The sequence below is a fragment of the Gouania willdenowi genome, chromosome 3 (genome assembly GCF_900634775.1).
Source record: "Gouania willdenowi chromosome 3, fGouWil2.1, whole genome shotgun sequence".
Lineage (NCBI taxonomy): Eukaryota > Metazoa > Chordata > Actinopteri > Blenniiformes > Gobiesocidae > Gouania > Gouania willdenowi.
The window spans coordinates 2,820,213-2,845,435 of NC_041046.1; the positions used below are offsets into that span (position 1 = coordinate 2,820,213).

The 25,223-nt window shown below is 38.8% G+C and overlaps 1 protein-coding gene across 2 annotated transcripts in view; it reads right to left on the reverse strand.

The window, feature by feature from the left end:
- The window catches only part of spg21 (SPG21 abhydrolase domain containing, maspardin), a 67,933-nt gene that overhangs the window by 36,325 nt on the left and 6,385 nt on the right, over positions 1 to 25,223 (reverse strand). Inside the window, exons 3-4 of one of the 2 annotated variants that reach the window (XM_028435903.1) lie at positions 24,209 to 24,370; positions 4,969 to 5,049 (exon numbers count right to left, since the gene is read on the reverse strand). In XM_028435903.1, the coding sequence (XP_028291704.1) occupies positions 4,969 to 5,049; positions 24,209 to 24,370 (243 nt within the window). The remainder of the gene's footprint in view (positions 1 to 4,968; positions 5,050 to 24,208; positions 24,371 to 25,223) is intronic. The other variant, XM_028435913.1, reaches the window with a different exon arrangement.

Genomic DNA, 25,223 nt, shown 5'->3' on the forward strand with positions numbered 1-25,223 from the left:
TTTTCTTCATTTTCAAAAAAGTGATACAAATTTTTAAATCAAAGTTAAAGGCTCTCTTTTTCTCTACTGCGTATGATTGAGAGGGAGATTATTGATTGTTTAATGTTTTCTGTTGCAATTTTTAATCATGTAAAGCACATTGAATTGCCTTGTGTATGAAATGGGCTATACAAACACATTTGCCTTGACTAAATATTATCCAGCTACTTAATAATTAATTGATAATTGTAATATTGATAACAATATAATCATAATATTTGTAATATAATATATATTGAAAATCGAATTATTTACAATTATAAATCCCCAACACAGTAGATCCTGAAGAGCTGTCCGTGGTAGAAGTAGCTCGCAAGCCAAAAAATGTGTGCACCCTGCTGTATAGGAACAGACTCCAGCTGAGGTTTGAATTAAATTCTCAATAACTAACTTAACCAATGCCTAATAATGAAATTGCATCCTTCCAAAGCCTAAAATCTTATGTCTGCTAATTGATTAGGACAATGGTTTACATTTAGGTCAATAAAATGTGGCCTACCCATGTGTCAATATGCTGTTTCTCAGCCTTAGTTGTCCGTAAGGTTGAGGCAATTTAATTACTAAATGTTGTCCCTTGTCTGTGTTTAGTATGCCTTCAGCCAATTACACTGAGGATACTTCATCACATTACTTCATAAATACTGCAGCGCATTGGCAAAAGTTTAAGGTATACTTTACATTTTAAGTAAGTAAGTAAACTTTATTTAAATAGCGTTTTTCACAGACAGAAGTCAAAGTCCTTTACAGTGAACACAATAAAATTCAAAACAATAAAAAACAAAATTATAAAAGCAGCTCTAGTAGCTCTGGAAAGCCTGTTTAAAAAGGAAGTCTTTAGCTGCTTTTTAAAAGTCTCCAGAGTCAAGGGAGAAGTTCATTCCAGAGATGGGGTGCAATGGCCCAGAATTTTAGGGTGTACTCACACTGGCAACTGGGGCCGTTCCAAGCTCACAGCGGGAATCTCCCCCTCCCTGTCCCTTTTCTGGCACGGTAGAACGGACGGGATCACCAGCTCAACTCGGTTCCCACAGAGAAACACATCATCACGTTAATTTATGACACACGTTTGGCGTTACGTCACCATTAAGCGACTCTGGGTTTGTTGTTGACAGTACATTCTGTTAATTTCATATTTTCTGTTGCGTAGGGTAACTATAAACCAAGATTTACCCAGACACGTGCTCTTTTCACGGACTGGGTTTCCCAGGGCCCCTGAACGCATCACGTTAATTTAAATGACCGTAACTCTGCTCATATTTGTTCTATCGGAGAAATTCCACCAGTTTATGAAAGATAATAAGTTGCTCTTTACAGCCAGTGTCGGTACATTGCGGTAATTTTACTCACACGTAACAGAAACATTGAAGATGCCGCTTTGTTTTGACGAAATCGACACAAGGAACACAGAGAACCAAGTGAGTGAGAAAGAAAGAGATTAAAACAGACCAAATAACGGTGGATTTATTGAAAATGAAAGACTCTCTCCGACGATAAAAACCACTATGGATAGAGGTTCAAATGGATTTGAAAACAAAGGAGGAAAATGAGCCTATAAAGGTAAGATCAGTTTAATTTCTGGATCAATAAATGTCGTCCTGATTTTGTGGAGCTAGTCTTTGTGTACATTAATATAAGTGCAAATAGATGCTTTTAATGTGTGAGACAATTTAGGACAGAGTACTTGTGTGTTTGTTTAAACTTTGTGTGTCTGTGTCCATCTGAGCATATTTATCTCCATCACTTTGAGTTTTCCTTTTGATGAACATGACATTATCTAACTCTTCTTTTAATTCTTCGTCTTTAAGTCCATGCAGAGTGGACACGACCCTCCCTGGACATTAAAACCATGAGCTGATCCAAGTTTCCATCATCTGGTCTAGACCCATCACTTCTACAGACAACAGACAGAATGAAGCTCAGAGTCAACATGGGAACATGGGATGCACTTTTTTATTGAAATGTATATTAAATGATTATTTAATTTTCTGTAATTTTATTTTTTAGGAGATGTTTTTAATTGTTTCAATAATTTAGAGACTTAAGGAACAGATTGTTATAATGCATAATAAAGGTGATTTACTTGAGTCAGCACTAATTTCAGATTGTTTTTAAGTCTTTGTATAAAAATACTTTAACAGGACAACAATGATGTGCAGAGCTGCAGTAATGTTGGCTTCATACAATAATAATAATAACAACAACCACTGCACATGCCACCAGAGAAGCATCCAGTGAATAATTTACATATAAAAAAAAAGTTCACTGATGGTGTCATTGAGATCTCAATGTCACCATCAGTGAACTTTTTTTTTTTTTTTCTTGTAAATTATTCACTGGAAGCTTAGATATTGTGTGACAAAGATATCAAAGTTTGTTGTTTTGAGAAGAGTCATATTTATGATTAAAAGTTATGATTGTATTATAATCTAAAGTTTAGAATTATCTGGCTCGTCTGCCTTTCTTTCTGTTCACAGCATAACCTTATATTTAGTTCTACAAAATGTGTTTATAGCTAATTTTACTGATTATTGTTACACATCATCCTGTATGTGCATTATACAGTATAAATGTGTAGATTTAACTGTTGGAGAAACCATTTTATTAAATACAAAGCAAATGACATGCAAACAGAAAAACAAAGGTAGAAATTGTGTATTTAATCTATGAAATTAGTGAGTTGTTAAAGTACTGAGGTGCAGCGGAGGGTCTTCATCTGCAGAGAAGTGATGAGGGGTCCGAGTAAAACCCAAAATTCCATGGTAATTTTGAGGGTATAAACATGCATATAAACACATTACTGGTATATTAACCCATATAAACCAAAAAATATAGAAATGGGACATTTTACGGCTACAAATGTGTAACATATTACTGGTATTTTGAGAACAGGACACATGTAGATTTCTGAGCAATTCATTATAGTTGTGCAAGGCTAACAGGAACTCCACACACTGAAAATTGGTATTGCCACATGTGCACTAACACGACACGACCTAAGAAGAGAACTAAAATAAGATTAAAAATAAATAAATAGTTGCAACAATTTGCAGTCTTGTTCCAGGTTCTGCTGTCATAATATTCCCATCCTTGTACTTCCAATGTTTAAATGTTTTGTCTTTAAGGTTCATGTTACATTTTGCAAAAGGTTGCACTTTATTTCTGGCTTATTGATTTTTGTTTGGAAAATTATTACCCTTTCTTTCAGACATTACATTTATTTGGGCTTGTATTTGTGACGTTCTGTTTTTGGTTACATTTAGATGAATAAATTAATACACTACACTTTGCTCCCCAAGACACTGTTTGTTTTCATTCTACAGAGTTTGTGAGTATGTGTCCTAGAACACTGAAACACCATATATATATATATTTATATTATTTATACATTAGCAGCAGTACAATGTCCAATTTCCATTTTTTTCTGGGTTATATAATAGCCAACTACATGTGTCCTGTCCACAAAATACCAGTAATATGTTACACATTTGCAGCAGTAAAATGTCCCATTTCCATATTTTCTGGTTTATATGGGTTAATATACCAGTAATATGTGTTTATATGTATATTTATACCCTCGGAAATACCCGGACCTGATGATGAGCTGCTACACTCCGTTACTGTCCCGCTGTTGGCTGAACAAAGAGAAGTCATGTTGTCCTCTTCCTCCATGAGTTCTCTGTGGTGTTGTTCATATATATCAGGTAACGCCAACTCTGAACTTTTCATTGACTAACGAGCACTTCTGACACCGCTATCATTGCGGAATGCGGATGTTTATGTGCCGTAAAGCGTCGCGCGGTACCAACGTCATCACATTTTGCGCGCGGGTCGAGTTGTGCATGCGCAGGACCATCGGGCCGTTAAACCCCCTGCGGTGCAGTTCACACCTACGCAGGCCAGACAATGGCCCCCCATGGTTTCACACATGCACAGAGCTGGTTAGGAACAGCCTTGGTTGCCAGTGTGAGTACACCCTTAAAGTTCACTCTGAAGGCAACAGGGAGCCAATGGAAAGACTTCAATACAGGAGTAATATGGTCTCTCCTGTTGGTGAGGGTCAGGAGCCTTGCTGCAGAATTTTGTACACGCTGTAGGCGGGTCAGCTTCTTATTTAGGCAGGTGAACAGGCTGTTACAACAGTCCAACCGCAACGACACAAAAGCATAAATAATAGTCTCCTGCTCTTTTTGTGAGGACATCTGTCTCAGCTTGGCGATATTACACAGTTGAAAGAAACAGTTCTTTAATAACTAACTCGAATGTTGCACTAGAGACATGTCTATCAAATATAACTCTGAGGTTTCGCAAACTTGTTTTTACTAACACGCTCAGGTCTCCCAGGTGTTGCAGACAGGAAGCGGCTGGACAGACTGATCAGAAAGGCCAGCACTGTCCTGGGACGCCCTCTTAGTTCAGTGAAGGAGATGGGAGAGTGAAGGATGCTAGCTTCATGATGGACTGTTCCTTCAGTGTGCCATCTATGGGGCACACTGACAGAACTGGAGAGCTCTTTTAGCAGCTGATTGCTCTACCCAAAGTGTGCGAAAATGCAGTACCACAAATCATTCCTTCCTGTTGGATTTCACAACAAACAGGACTCCAATGACCACATCGACACACAAGCCTCTGTCCATATCACTGCCAATTCTTTAAATAATATGTTTATATTGTATTTATTTAACGCTGTTTTGTGTGTGTGTGTATATATATATATATATATATATATATATATATATATATATATATATATATATATATATATATATATCCTTGTTATTCAAGTTTTATTAATTTATATTAATTGTGTGAATTGTGACTATCCTTTAGTCTTCTATTGCTGTACAAAACAAATGTTCCCTCTGTCGGACAAATAAAAGTCCATCTTATCTTATTGCTTTGTTTGAACCTGTATTATAAACCTTGACTTACCTTATCCAGATGTAAGTGATCCAGAAGCTTTCTAAAGCCGTCACAGAACTCCATAAGATCCCAATAAACAGGATACTGCAGCTAAGAAAGGACATAAGCAATGTAATTATCAATTATGCTAAAGTCTAGCATAATAATTATGAGTGTCCCGATCTGATATTGATATCGGATATCGTTCCGATATCAGCCACAAAGCGAATATTGGATTTTATCGGACTGCATCTAAAATCTCCGATACAAGCACTAAGTTTTTGTTGTTTTTGTCCCTGCCCTCAGTTTTTCCCACCATATACTGACAGTAAAAAATAAATGAAGTGAACATGAATTGCTGACTATTGTTCTCTGTATGAGTAACATCACTTGATCAAGCCTTTTCTAACATTCCACACTACAAAATAAGTAAAAGTATGTATGAATCGTGCAGATATCGTATCGATATCGGAATCGACCAATACTCAAGGCTACAATATCGGTATTGTATCGGAAGTGAAAAAGTTCGGAACATCCCAAATAATAATAGCACTAAAGTTTCAAGACAGAATAACCCATCAGCTTCATTTAGTCTAGCAGCTAGAATAAAATAAAGCTGATGGGTTTTGTCTTGAAACTTTTTTACTTTACCGTACTGGGGGTATTCCAGAGAGCAGGTTATGTGAAAACTCAGAGAGTAAGTTAACCCCAAAATGAGGGAAACTCTGAGATATCCATTCCGTTAAGAGAGGTAACTGAAACTCTGAGTCAGAATCAGAATCAGAATCAGAATCAGCTTTATTGACCAGGTACAGTTTAGAACAATACGAGGAATTTGACTTGGTAGTTGCAGTGAAAGAAGACACATCAACACACCGGAGCAGCCATTTGCGGCGCCCACATATTTAGGTGAAAAAGGGATCAACAACAGGAGGAGAGGAGGGGTGAGGGGAAAAAAAACTGCCAGTTAGAAACTGATTTCCCTAAACAGAGAAAGCAGTGTGAAACCAGGAAAAAAAAAAAAAAAGTCAGTCAGCATATTAACCGAACCTGCTCGCTGGCAGGTTTATTTGAAGAAACCCTATGTTTCTCCGCGATTTCACCCAAATGAAGAAAGCTGTTGCTCATTTATTCCAATTCCCATTGATACTGAAGCCCAACTGATTTAAAATGTCACGAGTGAATCACCCTCCCAGATTAGATTTCCTGTCATTTTCCACAGGAATATCAATTCAAACGCAATCACTTTTCATCAGTGTATAAATTATCTCAATCTAACACACCTTACACAATGCGGACATGTGCCCACAGCAAATTACATGCATTGCACATGTGGGTGGGATTTGATATAGTTTTAAATGTGGGGTGGTGGGCTCAGATGAGGGTCGGTCATGGTTTTGGCTGAGGGCTGTTCAGCCTCTGTCAGAGGTGGGGTAGGTTCCCTCTACCCATTTTCTGGACCTGTGCTTTCTTTTTTATTGGCAGAGCCTCAGTTTTTTTTTTTAAATGGGTATTTGATTGAGTGTTTGTGTACACATTGTCACATTTTAAATGACTTCAATAGCTACGTACAAAAAAAAATGATATAAAGTGTAATTCTACTAAGTGGGTTATTAAGTGAGATGACATGGTAATACAACATTTTGTAAGGGCCACTGAATTAATGTTTACTTAAATTTAAATCAAAGTAAGGTACAATCATAACAAAATATGTCTTACCTTTTTGAACAAGGATTTCATATTTTATTCTTTAGACGCTTACAAGCTCATCTCTCCCCTGTTGGATTGCACCTAAATAAAAATCTGATTTTATTCCTATTTACATTCATAATGGCATAATACAATCTTATTCAACCTTATGCGTTGACTACTTGACTCAGGTAGCAATTTTCTTCCATGAAGTTTCTTTTTCTTTCACGGCTGCAGCAGTGTTACAGTTACACAGAAACTGTTACACCGTGTTTTCCTTCTGTGTCATGGTGACTAATGCTATCGGGGCTTCTGGCTTTTATATTGCTTGTGCACATGCGCAACTCAAGGTAAACATACTCAGAGGTGATTGAACTAATGCAGATCAGCTTTTCAGGAATTGGACACTCAGATTTTCCCATCTCAGAGTAAGTCAACTCAGAGTTCAGGGATAGACCCAAAGTTTGTTGAACCCCTACCTGAAATAACCCCCAGGGAAGCAAGTCACAGTAAAGTAATATCTTAAACATCAAAAATACACTAAACAAAACTATAACTTGTTTTTGCTCCCATTTTTCATGAGTTGAACGTAAAGATCTAAAACATTTTATTTATACACAAAAGACCTACAGTATTTCTCACATATTGTTCACAAATCTGTCTAAATGTGTGTTAGTCAGCACTTCTCCTTTGATAATCCATCCCACGTCACAGGTGTGGCATATCAAGATGTTGATTTGACAGCATGATTATTGCACAGGTATGCCTCAGGGTGGCATCCCAGTTACGCACTCTGGGTGGAGTGGCCCTGAAATGTGGGTGTTCCCATTCAAATCTGGCTTTGCGCATATTCTCCCATCTGCTTAAGTTTTTTTCCTCTTACATGCTTCTAAACCTGGAATAAGTGCAGCGCCCCGATAAGGTGAAACATTATATTGCACTAGAAGTTTGGACTTAGTTACATTTTAAGCCACACGGACTTGTAATATTGCAAAAGAGACTCTCAGAAAAAAGTCTACACAAACTGACACTGTCAGACTGTTTACACCATCACGCTGTCACAGTGTTCAATATGTTCACACTTAACAGTTCTAGACGAGACAAAATTGGGTTACATTTAACTCTGACAGATACAGATTTCTGTCCACGTTGGTCACAGTGATGTCCAACTATTTTCATACTATGTCCAACATAACGCCACAGTTTGATCCACTACAAAGTACATAATAAGTGAAACAAGCTGTCATATGTGGAGGTTGGTGAAATGAGCATGAGAGGATGGACAAGAAACTGTTCCCACACATATTTAAATGAGGCTCAGCTTCAGTGTGGACTCACTCACATCAGCTCCATAAAGCATTAAACAATTTTTAATTAAAACTGCGCATTATGTAGGAAGCCAATGGTTCTGTTTCACTGCAAACATCTGTCTCCTCTGTAATAAAGCAGGACGCTCTACTGGGTTATTTCCTCAAACCTCAAGCACGTCACACTTGGTCACGCTTTAGAGCAGGTACCGAATTGATGACAGATGTTGACTGATGTGCTGATCATTTTTGAATGCAGGAATGGAAGAAATTAATAAAATCAGGCTTTCCACACAAACAAACGTTAATCTATTGTTAGTACGAGGGGAAAAAGGGAGAGATTTTAACTGCGACTCAGACAGAAGAATGTGGTCGGTCCTCACACTGCAATATATGATAATTAATCTGATCAAATCAACCTGTTACATTGTTTATCAACAAAGGTAGGGATGTAACGATTCACTCAACTCCCGATACGATACGATTCACGATACTGGGTTCACGATACGATTCTCTCACGATTTATTTTACAAAATGGGACTGTAGACAAATGTTTTTTTTGGGAAAAAAACTAGAAAATACGATACTATTTTCCTTTTATTTTTCATTGTCAAAATAATTCCTTGATAAACTATTCAAAACAATGCAATTTAACTAAAAATAAATCTTGAATTAAATAAATAAAGGAATAATACAAATGAAAATGAAGCCGATTAATTTAAATTCTGGTTCTATCATAAACAATGCAAAACTGCATAATAGTTCTTTTTCTTTTTAAAAGTGCAACTGAAAATGTATTTTGTGCCTTAACAATTGGACTTTAAAAAAAAAAAAAAAAACGTGATTGCAATGATTTACGTCATATTTGTTTGGACCAGCAGAGGGCGCTGGTAACCCAGTGGTCGGTTGGCATGCAGATATCTTGCAGTGAAGAAGAGAAGCTATGCTAGCAGACAGAGCTAATAGAAAGACGTGACTTTTACAGATATTCAAGTAATATTACAGATTTTCTTTCGGTGCTAAAGGGGTAATGAATCATTTATTAACATATTTAGGAGTAGAAGGCGGCCAGAAAGAAAGTATTAGCAGACTCCGCCCGCCGCCTACACTTATGGATAGCGCCCTCTGCTGGTTAAAAAAAGTACTGCGATTCAATTTTCAGAAAATCGATATCAACCGTGATACCTATGAATCGATTTTTAACTGCCTTACGATTAATCGTTACATCCCTAAACAAAGGCGTTTCAAATTAAAAGTACGCTTTATCATTTTCACGGATTTCAATTAAATTTACAAGGGTTGAGAAAACTCCACGTTCTAAACGTGGAGTTTTCTAAACAGCCCCAAAAAAATGATATTTCCCAGTCCGCCTCCTTTGCTTCAGAACGCCTTCATTGACAGTCTACGCACTTTTGGTCTACTTACGAGCGGTGGGCGTGTCAGGAGCCAATCGTTGAATTTATCTTGTGAAGCGGCCCTTGTCCCAAAAAGATCTGCTATGTTTGTTTCAGGCACTTTTCAGATGACTGTTTTAAAACAAGAGCTTATTTGAAAGTGGGTTAATAAGTACACAGACACAATGCGATCTCTATTCTGGACTATAGAGCCAGCAGCAGCAACACTGGTAAGCATGTGTGTGACAGAGAAGAGATCTCCGGTCTGTTAACATTCCTCACTTTGACAATCATTCTACTGTATTGTAGCGATGTAAAAAAAGTAGAAAGTTGCCAAATACAGCGCACAGAAAAACTGAAGTAAATCTTAATTTTTATGAGACAGTTCACATACATGTTCATTGTTTTATTGCTTCGTCACATTATACAGATTGTAGATTTTGTAAAATACATTAACCGCTTGGCCACTCCATCAGCTGTCAGCTCTCGATCCTCATCTCCACATAGCATTAACCTAAATATAAACAAAAAGAAGCACTCTCGTGACAATTTTTGTTCATAAAAGAACCTTTTTCTAACAATCTGTGGAGGCACATTTCAGCATCCTGCCTTTACAGTAAAGAAAAATGGCTTTGTTTCGGTCATATCACCGGCAGCTGCGCTAAAAAGACACAGCCCTCTGTCTCCAAATCCTCACTTCTGATTGGTCAATCCCACACATGGGGGAGCGGAGAGGGGAGGGGCCATTTCTACGAGCATGAATCAGTTTTGCTACAGACGTCTCGCAAAATGTGTTGCAAAACTCAGTTTGTGCATCTGTAGCGGCAGATTCGAGAAGTTGTAACCGGAGAATTGAGGTTGTAAACGATCATTTGCGCAAGTAATTAAAAAAACATGTGAATAAATGTTGGATTACAAGTTTGCAGCTGTAATTTTATGTGTAAATATCAGTCTATACATTTTTTCTCATCATTTGTGACATTCAAATTATTTCACGTGTGTGGATTTTTAAAACCTTTCCTTAATAACTTAAACCTACCACAGCTCACCATAGATCAGAAAACCACCTTAGACTCACCATTAACCTTACAAGAACTACAAAATGCTTTGGATAGCATGTCAACAGGCAAAGCACCTGGTCAAGATGGGTTCCCTGCTGAATTCCTAAAACATTTCTCGTCAATGCTGGCTCCACTTTTTTATTAGAGTAGTGACAGAGATTAAAAATAAAGGTTACGTAGGAGGCCACATGAATACAGCAAACATTAAATTATTACTTAAACCAGACAAAAACCCCAAGCTACCATCCAATCTGTAGGGAACCAAATCCTCCAAGTTGAACTCTGACCTAGGACACTAGTTTCACCAGTCAATGGAGTCAGAGGGTCTGCCCCCACTGTGAAACGCAAACTTGCACCACAGGGGGATCTTGTCCCAATTCCTGTCCGAACAAAGGCACAGGAGAATCCAAGAACAGTTTTGCTCCTGTTATCACCTCTCTGTTACATTACCATCAAAAGGAAACAATCAGTCAATGTTTACATGCTAAGTTTTCAAACTCTGGGCTCCAACCCCCTGCAGATTTTGTCACCTCCAGAACCCAAACCAGTGGTCACACAGAACATTGGAATAATACCAGCTTTTTGTTTCCTGCTCAAATGAGAACAAAGAACATGTACTTGTTTGAAAAGTCACAAAAGAAAGGACTATTGGAATGGTTCCTGCAGAAACTGAAATTGCAAATAGTGTCTGTCCTATGCCACTCTTTTCATGTAATTCAATAACCAACAGAATGTTATTTTAAATTTTTTTATCATTTAAAAGGTGCTTGAAATACTAGAAAACATCACAAAGCTTAGTTCAAGGTACTGACAGTTAACCATATGGTAAAGAAAATTCCTTAACATGAATTTAGACATTCAGGTTTATTAAGTACTAACTATGCTATTTTTCAGTCGTGTCTGGTATCTTACTGTTTCATAATAGATGATATATTGAGATATGATGTTGAAAAGATGTTTTGAAATATGTGGAATTAATTATTAGGCATTCTTATATGTTTAGGAACTCCCTCTGTTGTCTACAGTATGTCATTCCACTCCACGCCCACACTTGAGACCGGGCGACCGTGGCTCAGGTGGTAGTGGGTCGTCTTCTGATCGAGAGGTTGGGGGTTCGATCCCAGTACCTGACTATGTGTCGAAGTGTCCTTGGGCAAGACACTGAACCCTAAGTTGCTCCCAGTGGTCGACTAGCGCCTTGCATGGCAGTCCTGTCCCACTGGTGTGTGAATGTGAGAGTGAATGGGTGAATGCGCTGATATGTAAAGCGCTTTGAGACTGCTTCAGTGTGGTGATAAAGCGCTATATAAAATCAAGTCCATTTACCATTTGAGACACACCCACAAGCTGAAAACAGAGACATTGACCAATCACCGATATGATCTCACAATGATCAACCAAGACACCTCCTCCAAAAGGCATCTCCAAATTCTTTTTAAAAAAAGACGCCCTACCCAAAACTTTAGTTTTGGACGCCGGCGTTCATGCTCACACGTGTTCCCTCATGTTTCCAGTCTTTCATTTCAATTTTCTTTTATTTGTAGTTGCATCAGTTAGACTTTTTAAGAACCTTGCTCGCAGCAAAAGCCTAAGACGCAAAAGAGCGTGCCTGAAAGCCGACCTTTCAACATCTGAATTGTGGACCAAACCGTGGTCCCTCTTAGTCTGAAAACGGCTGCGATCATCCCCGAAGGGGTTGTGGATCGGCCAATAGAAACCCTGCTGTTTAACGAAACAGAACCCAACGGCGGCACGCCAGCGCAGCTATACTGCCACACGGACGTTGTTCCTGCAAACCCAGAAATTCTCCAGGTCCAACCCGGACCGCATCTTAAGGTATGGACCAGTGAACAATGGACTAGCAGAACTGACTCACTTAAACTACAATAAATCCTCATTCAAACACATACCTACACTCCAGTTCCACTCACAATCCACCACATATATGTTTGTCTGTTCTCCCTTGTCTGTCATTCCCTCTTTGTTTTATGAGCTCTCTTTAGGATTTTATTCTTTGATTGTGCAATAGTTAGTCTAGATTAGCATTCTTTTAGAATTGTGATTCATTTTACTACATGTAATCCTCACTTTTATTAGCTTTGAAATGCATTTCATCATGGTTTAATCACCTTATTGTTCTCGTTTCTTACTGAATTACGCAAATAAAAGGTTAAACTGTAATCTTTGATTCCTCTGATTCATTAAAGCTGTGATGATGGTGTAGATTTGCTGTTAGAATTCACTTCCCTGATTTAGTACTTTATTTAGTCTAAAGAAAAACTTAGACATATTTCCTCTTTTTAAGAGGTGGCACCCAGTAATTTGTTGAGCTAATATTAATAATCAAAATTAATATTCTCATTCATATAACCCATTATTAACTACCCTTATCCTCCTACAAATCTCACTTATTAACACAGACATAAAAATTATTTCCAAAGCACTCACTTCCAGGTCAACTGGTCATTCCTCCTTGCTGTCCTTGGCAAATTTGGCTTTGGACAATGGATCTCCACCCTGTACACTAAACCTAAGGCCTCAGTAACCACAAACAAAATAACATCCCAAAGCTTCACACTGCAGAAGAAAACCAGACAAGGCTGTCCACTCTCACCTTTGTTCTTTGCAATATTCGTTGAACTTCTCGCAGCACCTGTACGCCAGAATACTGTTATTAAAGGAATCCACTCATCCATTTCAGAAAACAAAATTAATCTTTATGCGGATGGTATTTTACTCTATCTGGAAGAACCCCAATCCTCATTAAGTAGTTGTTAAACTAATAAAAAGCTTCTCTAAATTATCATATTATTCCATTAATGGAACCTGGCAAGCCAAAACCCACAATACCCCTCCCCCACAAATACAATTAAATATCTAGGCTTAAATATATCACCAAACTTAAATGAATTCATTAAACTGAACCTCGATCCACTGTTGGATAAAGTCACAGAAGATCTGCGGAGATGGAACAATCTCCCCATCTCACTCCTTGGCAGAATAGCCTCAGTTAAAATGAAAATCTTACCTAAAATAAACTATCTGTTCTCTATGATCCCACTGAAACCACCAATGCAATGGTTCAAAAGATTAAATTCTGCAATTACAGACCCCAAAATAAGCCTTTCAACCCTTGGGGGGTGGGGGGTTTAGAAGCCCCTAATTTCATGCATTATTACTTTGAAAACAGGTTTTAGCCATTATATTTAACAGAATGGCTAAAACCAAAAGAACACCACAACACCTGGCTAGAAATAGAACAGATAGACTGCATACATATTAAACTCTCTGATCTCCCTTTTATCACTGCAACCCTCAATTGTCATAACAGCTTTAAAAACCCACTGATTGCCTCCACCCTGACTGCGTGGTGGAAAGCCCTGGACATTACTAATGTTCAATTCAAAACTAGCATGCTGTCTCCAATCTGGCACAACCCCGACTTTAGAAACAGAAAAACACCCCTCTATCTAAAAACATGGGAAGAGAGCGGAATTATTCATCTCCAAAACCTCTTCGAAAATAATAAGCTCAGGACATATAACAATCTAACCCAAACATTTAATATAAATAAAGGTCATTTCTTCAGTACTTACAAATAACCAAAACAATCAAGAAAAATACGCCAATAGATCTAATCACCTTGCAACCTCCAGAAGTGGTATTATATATGAAGAGAATCTCAACAAAATCAAAAAAACTCTCAAATATACAGAGCACTCTTGAATACTAACTCTAATCACTTACTAATCGCTAGATGGGAAGCTGAACTCTCAATCACCACGAACACTGATTTCTGGACAGAAATTTGTTGTAATACTAATAGATGACTAAAAACAAATCTTCAGCTAATTCAATACAAGGTTCTCCACAGATCCCACATTACCCAACAGAAAATGCATAAAATGGGCTTCTTCGCAATAGATATCTGCTCTCAGTGCACCCAGGGAACAGCTGATTCATATTTACATGCCGAATGGCTTTGTTCCCCAGTTCACCAGTTTTGGTTTCTAATCACTGAAAAACTGTCCTCCATTTTGGACTGCAGGATTCCTCTATCTCCAAATCTATGTCTGATAGGAGACCTGACTATGCTTGATCTTCTAGCAAACCAATCGCAATCCATCCTTGCGGCACTCGCCATAGCAAAGAAAACAATATTAGTGAATTGGAAAGATAAAAAATCCTTAAACATAAACCAATGGCGAAATCTCCTCATAGAATTTATTTTCATGGAAAAAGCCCCCGCCCCCCGGGGCATACTTAGAGGACCGCATGGGCCGGCGTGTGTTGCCTCGGGGGAGGGAAGGGTGAGCTATGGGGCCTCGCCCGTGCTGGGGCCTCCCCTGGGGTCGTGCTGGGTGGGTGTATGTGGGGGCGCAGCCTGTGGCTCCTGTCCTGGCGGATCCGCGTCGGGGGTGGTTGGTCTGCTGGCTGGGAGCGCCGAGCCCCGTGGGTGCATCTTTGTGTTTGGCGTCCCGGGGCGTGCTCCCCCACCGTCTGCCCGGGGACTGGCCGCAGTTCGGTGTGGCACCGCGCCACCTTGAGCGGGGTAGGGCTGGTGGCTTGGGGGGCAACTTGCAGCGTCCCCATGGTGCCCTAGGCGGCCATGGGCGTGGTCATCTATGGGGGGGCTCTCTGGGCCCTCCCCTTGGGGGGTTGGATGCGGGGGTGTGGGTGGTGGTGGCGGGGGGCCCTGGGGTTATGGGTTGGGGATGGTGGCGGCATGCGCTGGGTGCTCGACTCCTTGGGGCTTTCCTGGATGTGTGTGGGGGGCGGTGGCTGCTTCTTGGCCTGGGATCTTGGGGGCATCTGGGGGGCTGCTCGGCCGTTGGGGTGATAGCCCCCACTCTTTCTGCTGGCCTGGTTGCATCTGGGGGCCCGGGGCGGCTCCTGGGTTTGCTGTAGCGGTTTTTGCACATACACTGGTCTACGATGCACTGGCACGCCTTGGGATGTGGGATAAAACTCGTACTGGGCTTAACTTTAGACACGTTGATCCCAAATACCAGCTTTAGGTATTACCACTCACTCCTTCCCTCTGTCCACAGCCACCACCATTATAGCTAAGCTTCACACTTGTCACCAGACTGGCTTTATTACACAACATAATAAGCACAATACGTTCTACTACAACTTTGCATCTCACTCTCACTGTAAAATAATCTATTCTTCCCCACCCTTTCTATTTCCTGCCTTGAGTCTCTCCTCCCTGCTCCCTTCCCCCTCCCCCTCCACCTAAGTGTAACACTGCTCCCCCTTTTTTTATCCTCCATATAATAAAATGTTTCTTACCCTTCCTTAGGGAGGGCTGGTGATGGTCACAATTAAGCAATAAAATAAATTAATGTATTTCATTGCAATAACAAAACATGCATTGAAGTCTCATAATGATTGCACTTCTTGTAGTGTTGACCTTTGACAGCATGTGCAGACAAGAAAAAAAAAAAAATGCACCATTAGTAATCCATTTTCAGAAATTTGTAGTTTTTTCAATGCGGGAGACATCACTAACCTTCGCCGCTTATTACTTCACCTAGTGGAAGTGTCTGATTGTCCAGACAAACGTGATGGTCTTTCCCTAACTCCTTTAGAAAATCTCCCAACACCTTTTCTTTTATTATTTTAGTACAGTTATCCTCACTTTTATCGTTCTAGCATCCCAATGCTGAAAACGAACTCCTTCCATAGCTCTGCTCCCCCCACTCATTCCTGTTCCTTTGCTGTGTGACGTCAGCGTGTCACACGAAAATTACCCATGCAACATACTAGGGGTGTGCCATCTTAGGAACCTTCTTATGAGATCACGATTCAGGGTGCTATAATTCAATTAATCAACAATTATTTCGATATTAACGATTATCACGATTTTCAATGTATCTGACCACCCCCCCCCCTTTTTAGGGTTTCTTTTTTTCATCACTTTGTGGCCATTTCATAGTTTTAAACAAGGTACATGTGTCAGTATCCATTAATAGACCTTTCCCAATTGCAATTTGTGCATGTGCCATGACCCTTCGAAGTCACAGGCCACGCAGTCATCTGGACAAAACTACACAAATCCTATACACTCCCTTCTCTAAAGAAAGCGAAAGAAAGAAGAGGTTTAAGGATTTTTCAGTTAGAAATACAACACCATTCAAACAAGGTAAGTGTCCGATGCAGTGTAAGTTGCTTTTCCACTTGTGTCGCGTTGAGTATGTGTGTAATTTTTGTGTTTGTTTCCATGTTGTGTTACACAGTAGAATGGCATGCTTAGGCATTGGAACCATTGGTTCTACATCTGTTTTCAATTGAACTAGACAATAAAACAGGAAAATAATGTCTGTATTCATCAGAGAAGTTAAACATGGTCCAACTTACAGCTAACATTCTAAAATCTGTAATACACAGAGAGCTACACAGTGTGTATGTGAACTAATGATGCTAATGATGGTGAACAGCTACAGGATGATCAGCGTTCATTACACACAGTGTGAGGAAGTTTTGTGTCCGGATACATAATTATTCATTAATAGTTTAACTAGTCTTTGCATAGATATTATTTACAGTTAAAAGCAGTCCGCTTAGGGTCATTGTCGTGATGAAAGATAAAGTTCCTCTTCATCTTCAGGTTTCTAACAAAAGCCCGAAGGTTTGGTGCCAACACTGCCTGGTATTTGGAACTGTTCATAATTCCCTCTACCCTGACTAAGGCCCTGGTTCCAGCTGAAGAAAAACAGCGCCAAAGCATGATGCTGCCACCACCATGCTTCACTGCAGGTATGGTGTTCTTTTGGTGATGAGCAGTGTTGCATGGAAAGCTGATTGAGCATAAATTAGATATCTTTGATACCAAAGCTCAGTTTTCGATTCCAGTGAGGTCTTTGACTGCACTAGTTTACTAGTAGAACACTGAAACGTGAACTAGTAGAGAGGAAAAATATGTACATGTTAACGACTAAGGTGCCAAATCAGAATCAGAATCCCTTTATTAATTGCTTAAATTACAGCCACTTGAGAAAAATCACAAATCAAAAGAATAAAATGTTTAACAAAGGCAAAAAAGAATAAACATTAAATAAGTGTATACTTAAGTAAAAGACAGTTAAAAATAAGGATTAGATACACACATTACAGTAGTAAAAAAGTAAAGTAAGATTAATAATAATAATATACACATTATATACAAATATGATAGATATTTACAAAATAATACAGAATGTACAAATATGATACAGATATTTACAACAATCAAGCTGTGAGATTACAGTGATGAATTATACAGTTTGATCGCCACAGGCAGGAATTATTTCCTGTGGTATTCTGTGGAGCACCGTGGTTGGATCAACCTGGTGCTTTAGGTGCTTCTGTGACTGACCAGCACATCATGGAGTGGGTGGGACTCATTGACCAAGATGACCTTCACAATGGACAGGGTCATCCTCTCTGTCACCACTGTCAGAGAGTCGACGTTGACCCCCACAACGTCACTGGCCTTGCGGATGAGTCTGTTGAGTCTGTGACCCTCAGTCTGCAGTCTGTATTTTTCTACATACTGTAAACTAAAAACATTTTTATTAGATTAAATGCATGACAGGTCTGGAGTGAGCCAAGTTTAAGAGAAAAAATTCAAACAAATTTGGATTAAACTCTTCATTCAAACTTGTAATTTAGGAGAATAAAGTCATACCTTTAAGAGATTAATGCGGTTATTTTAGTCTACATCAGAAGAGCAGCAGCCGCCGAAAATGAAAAACGTGGAGCATCTTGTTTTACTTTAGTATGCATGACTTTATTCTCGTAGATTTATGTGTTTCTTCTTGTAAATATGAGTTTAACCTCAAAATTGTAGATTTATTTTTCTTTAAGATGGCTCTAATACTCCTAATACTGATTTTATTATGTTAAAGGTAGGGATGGGAATCAAAAACTGGTTCTTTCTGAGATCCGGCTCCCAGTAATCCAATTCCAAGGAATCGTTTGTTTGCTTGCCTGACAATTCCGCTTATCGGTTCCTCTTAAGTCACAAATACATAACGATAAACTCCTCCAGGTCCTGTATATTGTGTTTATGCTAGCATCAACTGGAGCTCCTTCACCATATAGTTGTTTGCTGTCAATTGCGGAGAATCCACCTCCTCCACCCGCAGCTGTGCTGTCCTCTGTGCTCTGTTGCTATGCTAGTCACTTCCGGGTTCTGTACACTTGTGCTAAAGTTCAACAAACTTCAGCAAGAACACACATCTCATCAATAGTTTATGTCCTCATAACAAGTAATCAGACACGAGAGACAGACTGGTACTGATCATTGACATGCGCGTGCGTGCGTGCGTGCGTGCGCATGTCAATGATCAGTACCAGTCTGTCTCTCGTGTCTGATTACTTGTTACTTGCACACGCACACACACACACGGCTGATGACGTCACATGTAACAACAACGACAGCATCTCTGAAGGTCCATTTATAGAAATGTAAACAAAGGCTAAACTGTAGCTTTACAGAAGAATTATTTGTTTTGTGTTTGAATTAGTTTTGGATCAAGTTCAAAAGGAGCACTAAATATTCTCAAATGTTTGGAGCCAAAATGTGTCATATGGTGTAATAATAATAATAATAATTCATCAATTTTATATAGCACTTTTGTATATATTATCCAGTGAAAACAATCAATACCTGGTGGATTAAAAGTGAGCTGATATCCCTTCAGGAAATTAAAGAGACAAAGATAATATAATGAAGAGTTAAAGCAAATAAATCCATTTGTATTATTTAATTCCCTCACCCACTGAGAATCAATAAGAGAATAGGTAAGCAATCGAATCGATAAGCACTATCGATAATGGAATCGGAATCGCTAAATTCTTATCAATTCCCATTCCTAGTTAAAGGTGCAGTCCGCAACTTTCAGATGCCACCATCCCCCCCCGCTGCTCTCTTGCCCTGCCTCCAAACTTTCCAAAGTCTGTCCCTCAGAGGAGCTAACAAGCTAACGTTAGTCCGACAGCAACATCACAGTAATATAACATGCACTGTTAAAAGCATATTACTGCAGCGCTTCTCTCTCTCAATGTGCACACACCTCAGCAACATCACAGTGCCCAAACAGAGGCTGCTGCGCAAAACACAAACGCATGCACTATAGAGTCCTAGTGTAACAATTACAAATCAAACATAATCTAAATCAAGCAGCAGTAATTACCTTTCAAGCAGAAAAATCACCAATTTCATCTTCTACTCCTCCTGGTCATACACTGTAAAAAAGACGGAGCTCCAGCTCTGGGAAAGGGGCTGGGCCGGTGAGCAACAGCTGTCAGATAGTCCATCAAACACAATCCTGGCTCTGACTGGTTCTTTTTGCTCGGACGCAGTACATTCTGGCAAACTGCCAAAGGCTGCAGGAGCAGCAGGGGAGACTCAATGAGCCTGTTTTTTTTCACACAATCTACTAATTTCATGTAAAACTGTCCTTACATAGTGACAGCTTTAGCAAACATCACAAAAAGTCACTTTTATAAGAGTTGCAGATTGCACCTTTAAGGTAAAAAAAAAAAAAAAAAAAAAAACTTACTACTTGCAAATGACCACTAGATGGCGTTTTTGGCTCTTACTAGTAGTACTCGTGGCATTTTTGGCTCTTACTAGTAGTACTAGTGGGCGTTTTGGCTCCTACTAGTACTATTAGTAGCTTCGATTAGCAGATGGTAGTGCGTGATGTCTACCGCCACCTTCTGGTTATATTTGATCGTGCAAATAGTATAAAAAGCACACAGAACCCCTGTAGCTTTACTTCTGAATGTGAAATTATGCATAACAATCTGTCTGTCTGTCTGTCTTACTGTGGATGTTGTTTAAAAAAAAGATTAAAATGCTTCAGCTGTAGGCTGTGTCCGGGTGTAAGAAAATGCTAGATTCCAATGAAAACTATTTTATTTCACAGTATTTGTAATAATTAATATGTTTTTACAATAACAATAGTTTCCATTACAATTCTGCTATGATAATTATAATTATATTTTAGAAACAATATTATTAAAAAAGGAGCATGGTTGAATATTGATTTTCTAGTCATCATAATAAGCTAACAATTGAAAACTAATTTGTTTTAAATAAAATATATATTTTGTATTATAATGTTACTTGAAAGAAGACATTGTTTGGTTTATTTCCAATTCACAAGAAAACATGTCATTTGAAATAACACAAAAATAAATTGATCCTATTGTTAAAAAAAAAAAAAAAAAAACAAAGAAAAAAACAATTTAAAAAGTTAACATTTTTACATATATACCTGCATGTTTCAGTGACATGTTATTGTTTTATTTCCCACAAATACTGTAAGAATTATTAATCATGAGTGATTTTTAGAACAAATAAAACAAGGTTAATTGGACTAGAGATCAATACCTGTCTGTAATATAAATAAAAATGTAATATCGGATGTGCATGGGTCATAAAATTCTGAAAAAACCAACTGCTGGTATAACTCAAGGTATTATTCAGAGCTGGCCCTCTAAAACTGGCAAAGACACTGGTTTGACACTGACCAATCAAAACCCTTGTCACGCCTGCTTCATTAGCATGCAGTCCACTAGTAGCACTAGTACTACAAGTGGACTGCATGTTGACCTTTACAAGTTAACTAGTAAGGACCAAATGTCCAATAGTGACACTTGTAAAATGCATTTGGACTTCACTAATAAAGTAATTATTTTTAATTTGATGTTTTTTTATTTTTATTTTGAGAACCTATTGGAAGCCTCAATCTTCACTTATTCCCTCCTCATTATCATTTTGTGCAACAAGTGTTACTAGTGACATTTTAGATCAAATTAGTCTACTAGTAAAACATCTAAGTCTCACTAGTTAACTAGTATGACTCGTAAAAACAATGCAAGTGCAACTAGTGGACATATGTTTTCTTACTAGTTAACTAGTGAACATTTAGACACTCACTAGTATGACTCATAAAGCCATCTCTGGTATAACAAGTGAACCTTTTCGCTTTTACTAGTTAACTTGTAAAAACTCTGTATCCTAACTAGTAAGGATAAAAATAGTCAAACTAGTTTATCTCGTGGACATCTTGGCTCTAACTAGTTAACTAGTAAACATTTTGAGGCTCACTAGTAAACACAAAAATACATGTTACTAGTTAACTCATGGATATTTAGCACCTTACTAGTTAACATGTAGGAATTTTTCCTCTCTAATAGTTAACTAGTAAATGTTTCAGTGTTCTACTAGTAAACTAGTGCAGTCAAAGACCTCACTAGAATAGGAATCTGAGCTTTGATATCAAAGATATCTAATATATGCTCAATCGGCTTTCCACAGTGTTGTTTTTGCGCCAAATATACTTTCTGGAATTATGTCCAAAATGTTCAACCTTCGTTTCATCGGGCTTAGATGTTTTTCTTCGTAAGATAAGGCTTCCGTCTTGCCACCCTACCCCATAGCCAAGACATATGAAGACGGGAGATTGTTGTCACATGTACTACACAGCCAGTACTTGCCAGAAGTTCCTGCAGCTCCATCAATGTTGCTGTCGGCCTCTTGGTATCCTCCATGACCAGTTTTCTTCTCGTCCTGTCATCACTTTTGGATGGGCTGCGAGAGCACTGGATCCTCGGTTTAAGGACCTCAAATGTATGAGCCAACCTGTGTGGTGTGCTATCACTGCTTTGTATAGGGGGTTGGAGTTGCCGACACAGCCACAACAATCAGCTCTGATGCTTGCCCCAGACTCTTCATCTGATGAAGAGGACACCATTGCCAGATATGTGGAGCACTACAAAGCAGAACCCACTATTGACTTAGAAGACTGTGGTGGGCCAAACATGAAGGGGCTCAAAACAAGATGGCCCGTCTTGCACACAAGTACTTGGCAACACCTGCTACATGTGTACCATGCGAGAGGTTATTTTCACTCTCTGGGCATGTTATTTAGAAAAAGAAAGCTGCCCTGTCGTCTGAAAATGTAAACATGCTAGTGTGTTTGAGCAACTGGCACAGTGCTAAGAAACTGAAGTAATGTGGACAACCCATTTACTATAGTAGCTCTTTGGTTTTGTTCATTTTGTCAGGAATAGGATGAGAAAGGATAAGACAGGATTACACAGACTTTGCTGAATACAATGAGAGCTGTTAATGGCACAATTTCTTTGTTTTAATCTTTTCTGTAATACCCTATTTTAAGCCTACTTTGTAGTAAGGGATGATTTTGTCTTTTGTTTTCTTTTCTACCCATGTGAGATGGTTAGACACAATCATATTGTGTGCTATCATTTGCTTTGAAGTGATAAGTTTAGATGACAAAATGAAAATGTGTCTGCTTTGATTCAAGATCCTTATTAAGCTCTTTGAAAACTGGATGTTTAAAGGTGCAATTCGAATAAATTGTTAAAAAATCATAGATTGTGATTTCTATATTTTTCTTTTTAGGTTATCTCTCATAGAGTGGACATGCACCTTCCATGAAAATTCCAGACCCCTCCATGATTTCTAAGTGGGAGAACTTGCAAAATAGCAGGGTGTTCAAATACTTATTTTCTTCACTGTATATTATCATAATGTAAGCATATCGGTCCACTCCTATGTCAATAAGAGTATTATAAAGTTGAAAAATACCTTTTTAATGTTAAATTAGAACAGATGAAAAATATGTGATTAATCATGTGTTAATTATGAAAATTGTGCGATTATTCACGATTAAAAAATGTAATAGTTTGATATCCCTAAACTGTATACATATAAAAATAACTAAAATATTAGCTTATACTAACATGAGTCAGCCACATGTTGTTCACTACCTGTCAGAGCTCTGTGTGGTGGAATCTCCAACATGCCTTCCTCAGACCCATTTACATCTAAATCTTTAGCAGTCAGTCAGTCACGCGCACACACACGTGACTGACCAGTGCATGAAGTGTATGTGTGGCAGGGTAGGCGATTGACGTATAGGTAAAAGGACTTAGTACCAAAGCGTTTTCTACTGAGTCACATTTACCTGTTACACATTCACAGCCTGTTTGATGCTCAGATGAAGGACAGACAAATCAGAACGTCATATTTTGCAATTATTATTATAATTTGTATTATTATTAGTTGTAATACAGCATTTTCTTTCTCTTCCTTAATCCGCTTCCCACTTCTTAACACACCCACTGTCAAGCATTCAGCAAATTGGGTGTTTATATTTATTCAAGTATCTTCACGTTGAATCACCTCCGTCATACATTTTGCTGTCGGTCTAATAATTGTAAAAAAATCAGCCGAGGCGCAACTCAGGTGCTCACAGCTGATCAGCTCCACGACGCAATACCCACCCCCTCCCAGGAAAAGGATTGGATGGCATGGATAAAATATAATGAAATGTAACACATTTTGTCCCGTCTAAAACTGGTAAATGTGAACATATTGAACCCTGTGACAGCGTGATAGTGTCAGCTTAGATATATTCTTTCTGAGAGTCTCTTTTGCAATAATATGAGGCCGTGTTGCATAAATTGTAACTGAGTCCAAAGGGAGCTGCACTTATTGCAGGTTCAGAAGCGCATAAGAAGAAAATAACTTAAGTCATCCGGAGGCCAGATTTGAATGGGAACACCCACATTTCAGGGCCGCTCCACCCACCCAGAGTGCATAACATTTTTGAAAAGTAACTAGTAGTTTGTATGAATTACTTTTTCAAAGTAACTTACCCAACACTGGTGAGCAGGTCAGAAGAATATGCCTAATTAGCCACAATTTGCCCATGCTGACCTAAAGTAACTTAAACTAACAGCTGCTTTGGTACAATGGTTCAAAAGCAGCAACAGGTGAAGTATATGTACTCACCGAAATAACTCTGTATCCTGAACCAGTCAGGGTCAGCAGCTGCTTGAAGAAAACCTCAGCTGTTCCACTGACAGGGGGAAGGAAGATGATGGGACACCTGACACTCTTTGGACCAGCATCATACAGCGACCACACCTTGCTGTCATCATCATCAACAATAATCTGAGGGAGACATGGAACAAATAGCAGACATGTTCATACAATTTATTCAAGAATAATGTAAGCCTTCCGTATTTCTTAGAAAAAAAAGACTTTTCATATTCTCACCTCAGATTTGTAAAGAAAAAAACGATTTCTTTATTTAAATTAATGATATCTAAATCAAATAACTAAACATGTTTAAAAATTGTATTTAATTCAGAAACACTTTTAATATTGTATTCTATTCATTTACTACTATTTTACTGAGGGTTTTTTTTCTTATCAATTCAATTCAATGTCCGCTCTCTGGCAAATAAAATGGATGAACTGCTGCTCCTAAACACCAGAAACTCGGACTTTTGCAGATCCGCCGCCCTGTGTTTTACTGAAACCTGGCTCAGTGAACTCATCCCGAACAGCTCTCTACATCTACCGGACTTTCAGCTCCTCAGAGCGGGCCGCGTAAAAGAGCTCTCTGGGAAGACGAGGGGAGGCGGAATATGCTTCTAAATTAACCAAGGTTGGTGCTCAGATGTCACAGTGTTGAAGCAGACGTGTAGCCCTAATCTGGAGAGTTTTTTCATGAACTGTAAACCGTTTTATTCTCCGTGGGAGTTCTCCTCGTTTGTTATGGTTGGTGTTTACATCCCACCTCAGGCTTGCGTAACAGAGGCGTTACAGCATCTGGCCGACCAGATAGCAGACGTGGAAAAAGAACATCCTGACTCTTTGCGAATCATTCTTGGGGATTTTAACAGAGCAAATCTAACCCACGAACTCCCTAAATAACATATAAAGTACCCGACCAGGGATGCTAACACACTGGACCACTGCTAAACTGTAATAAAGGATTCATATCACTCTGTTCCCCGTG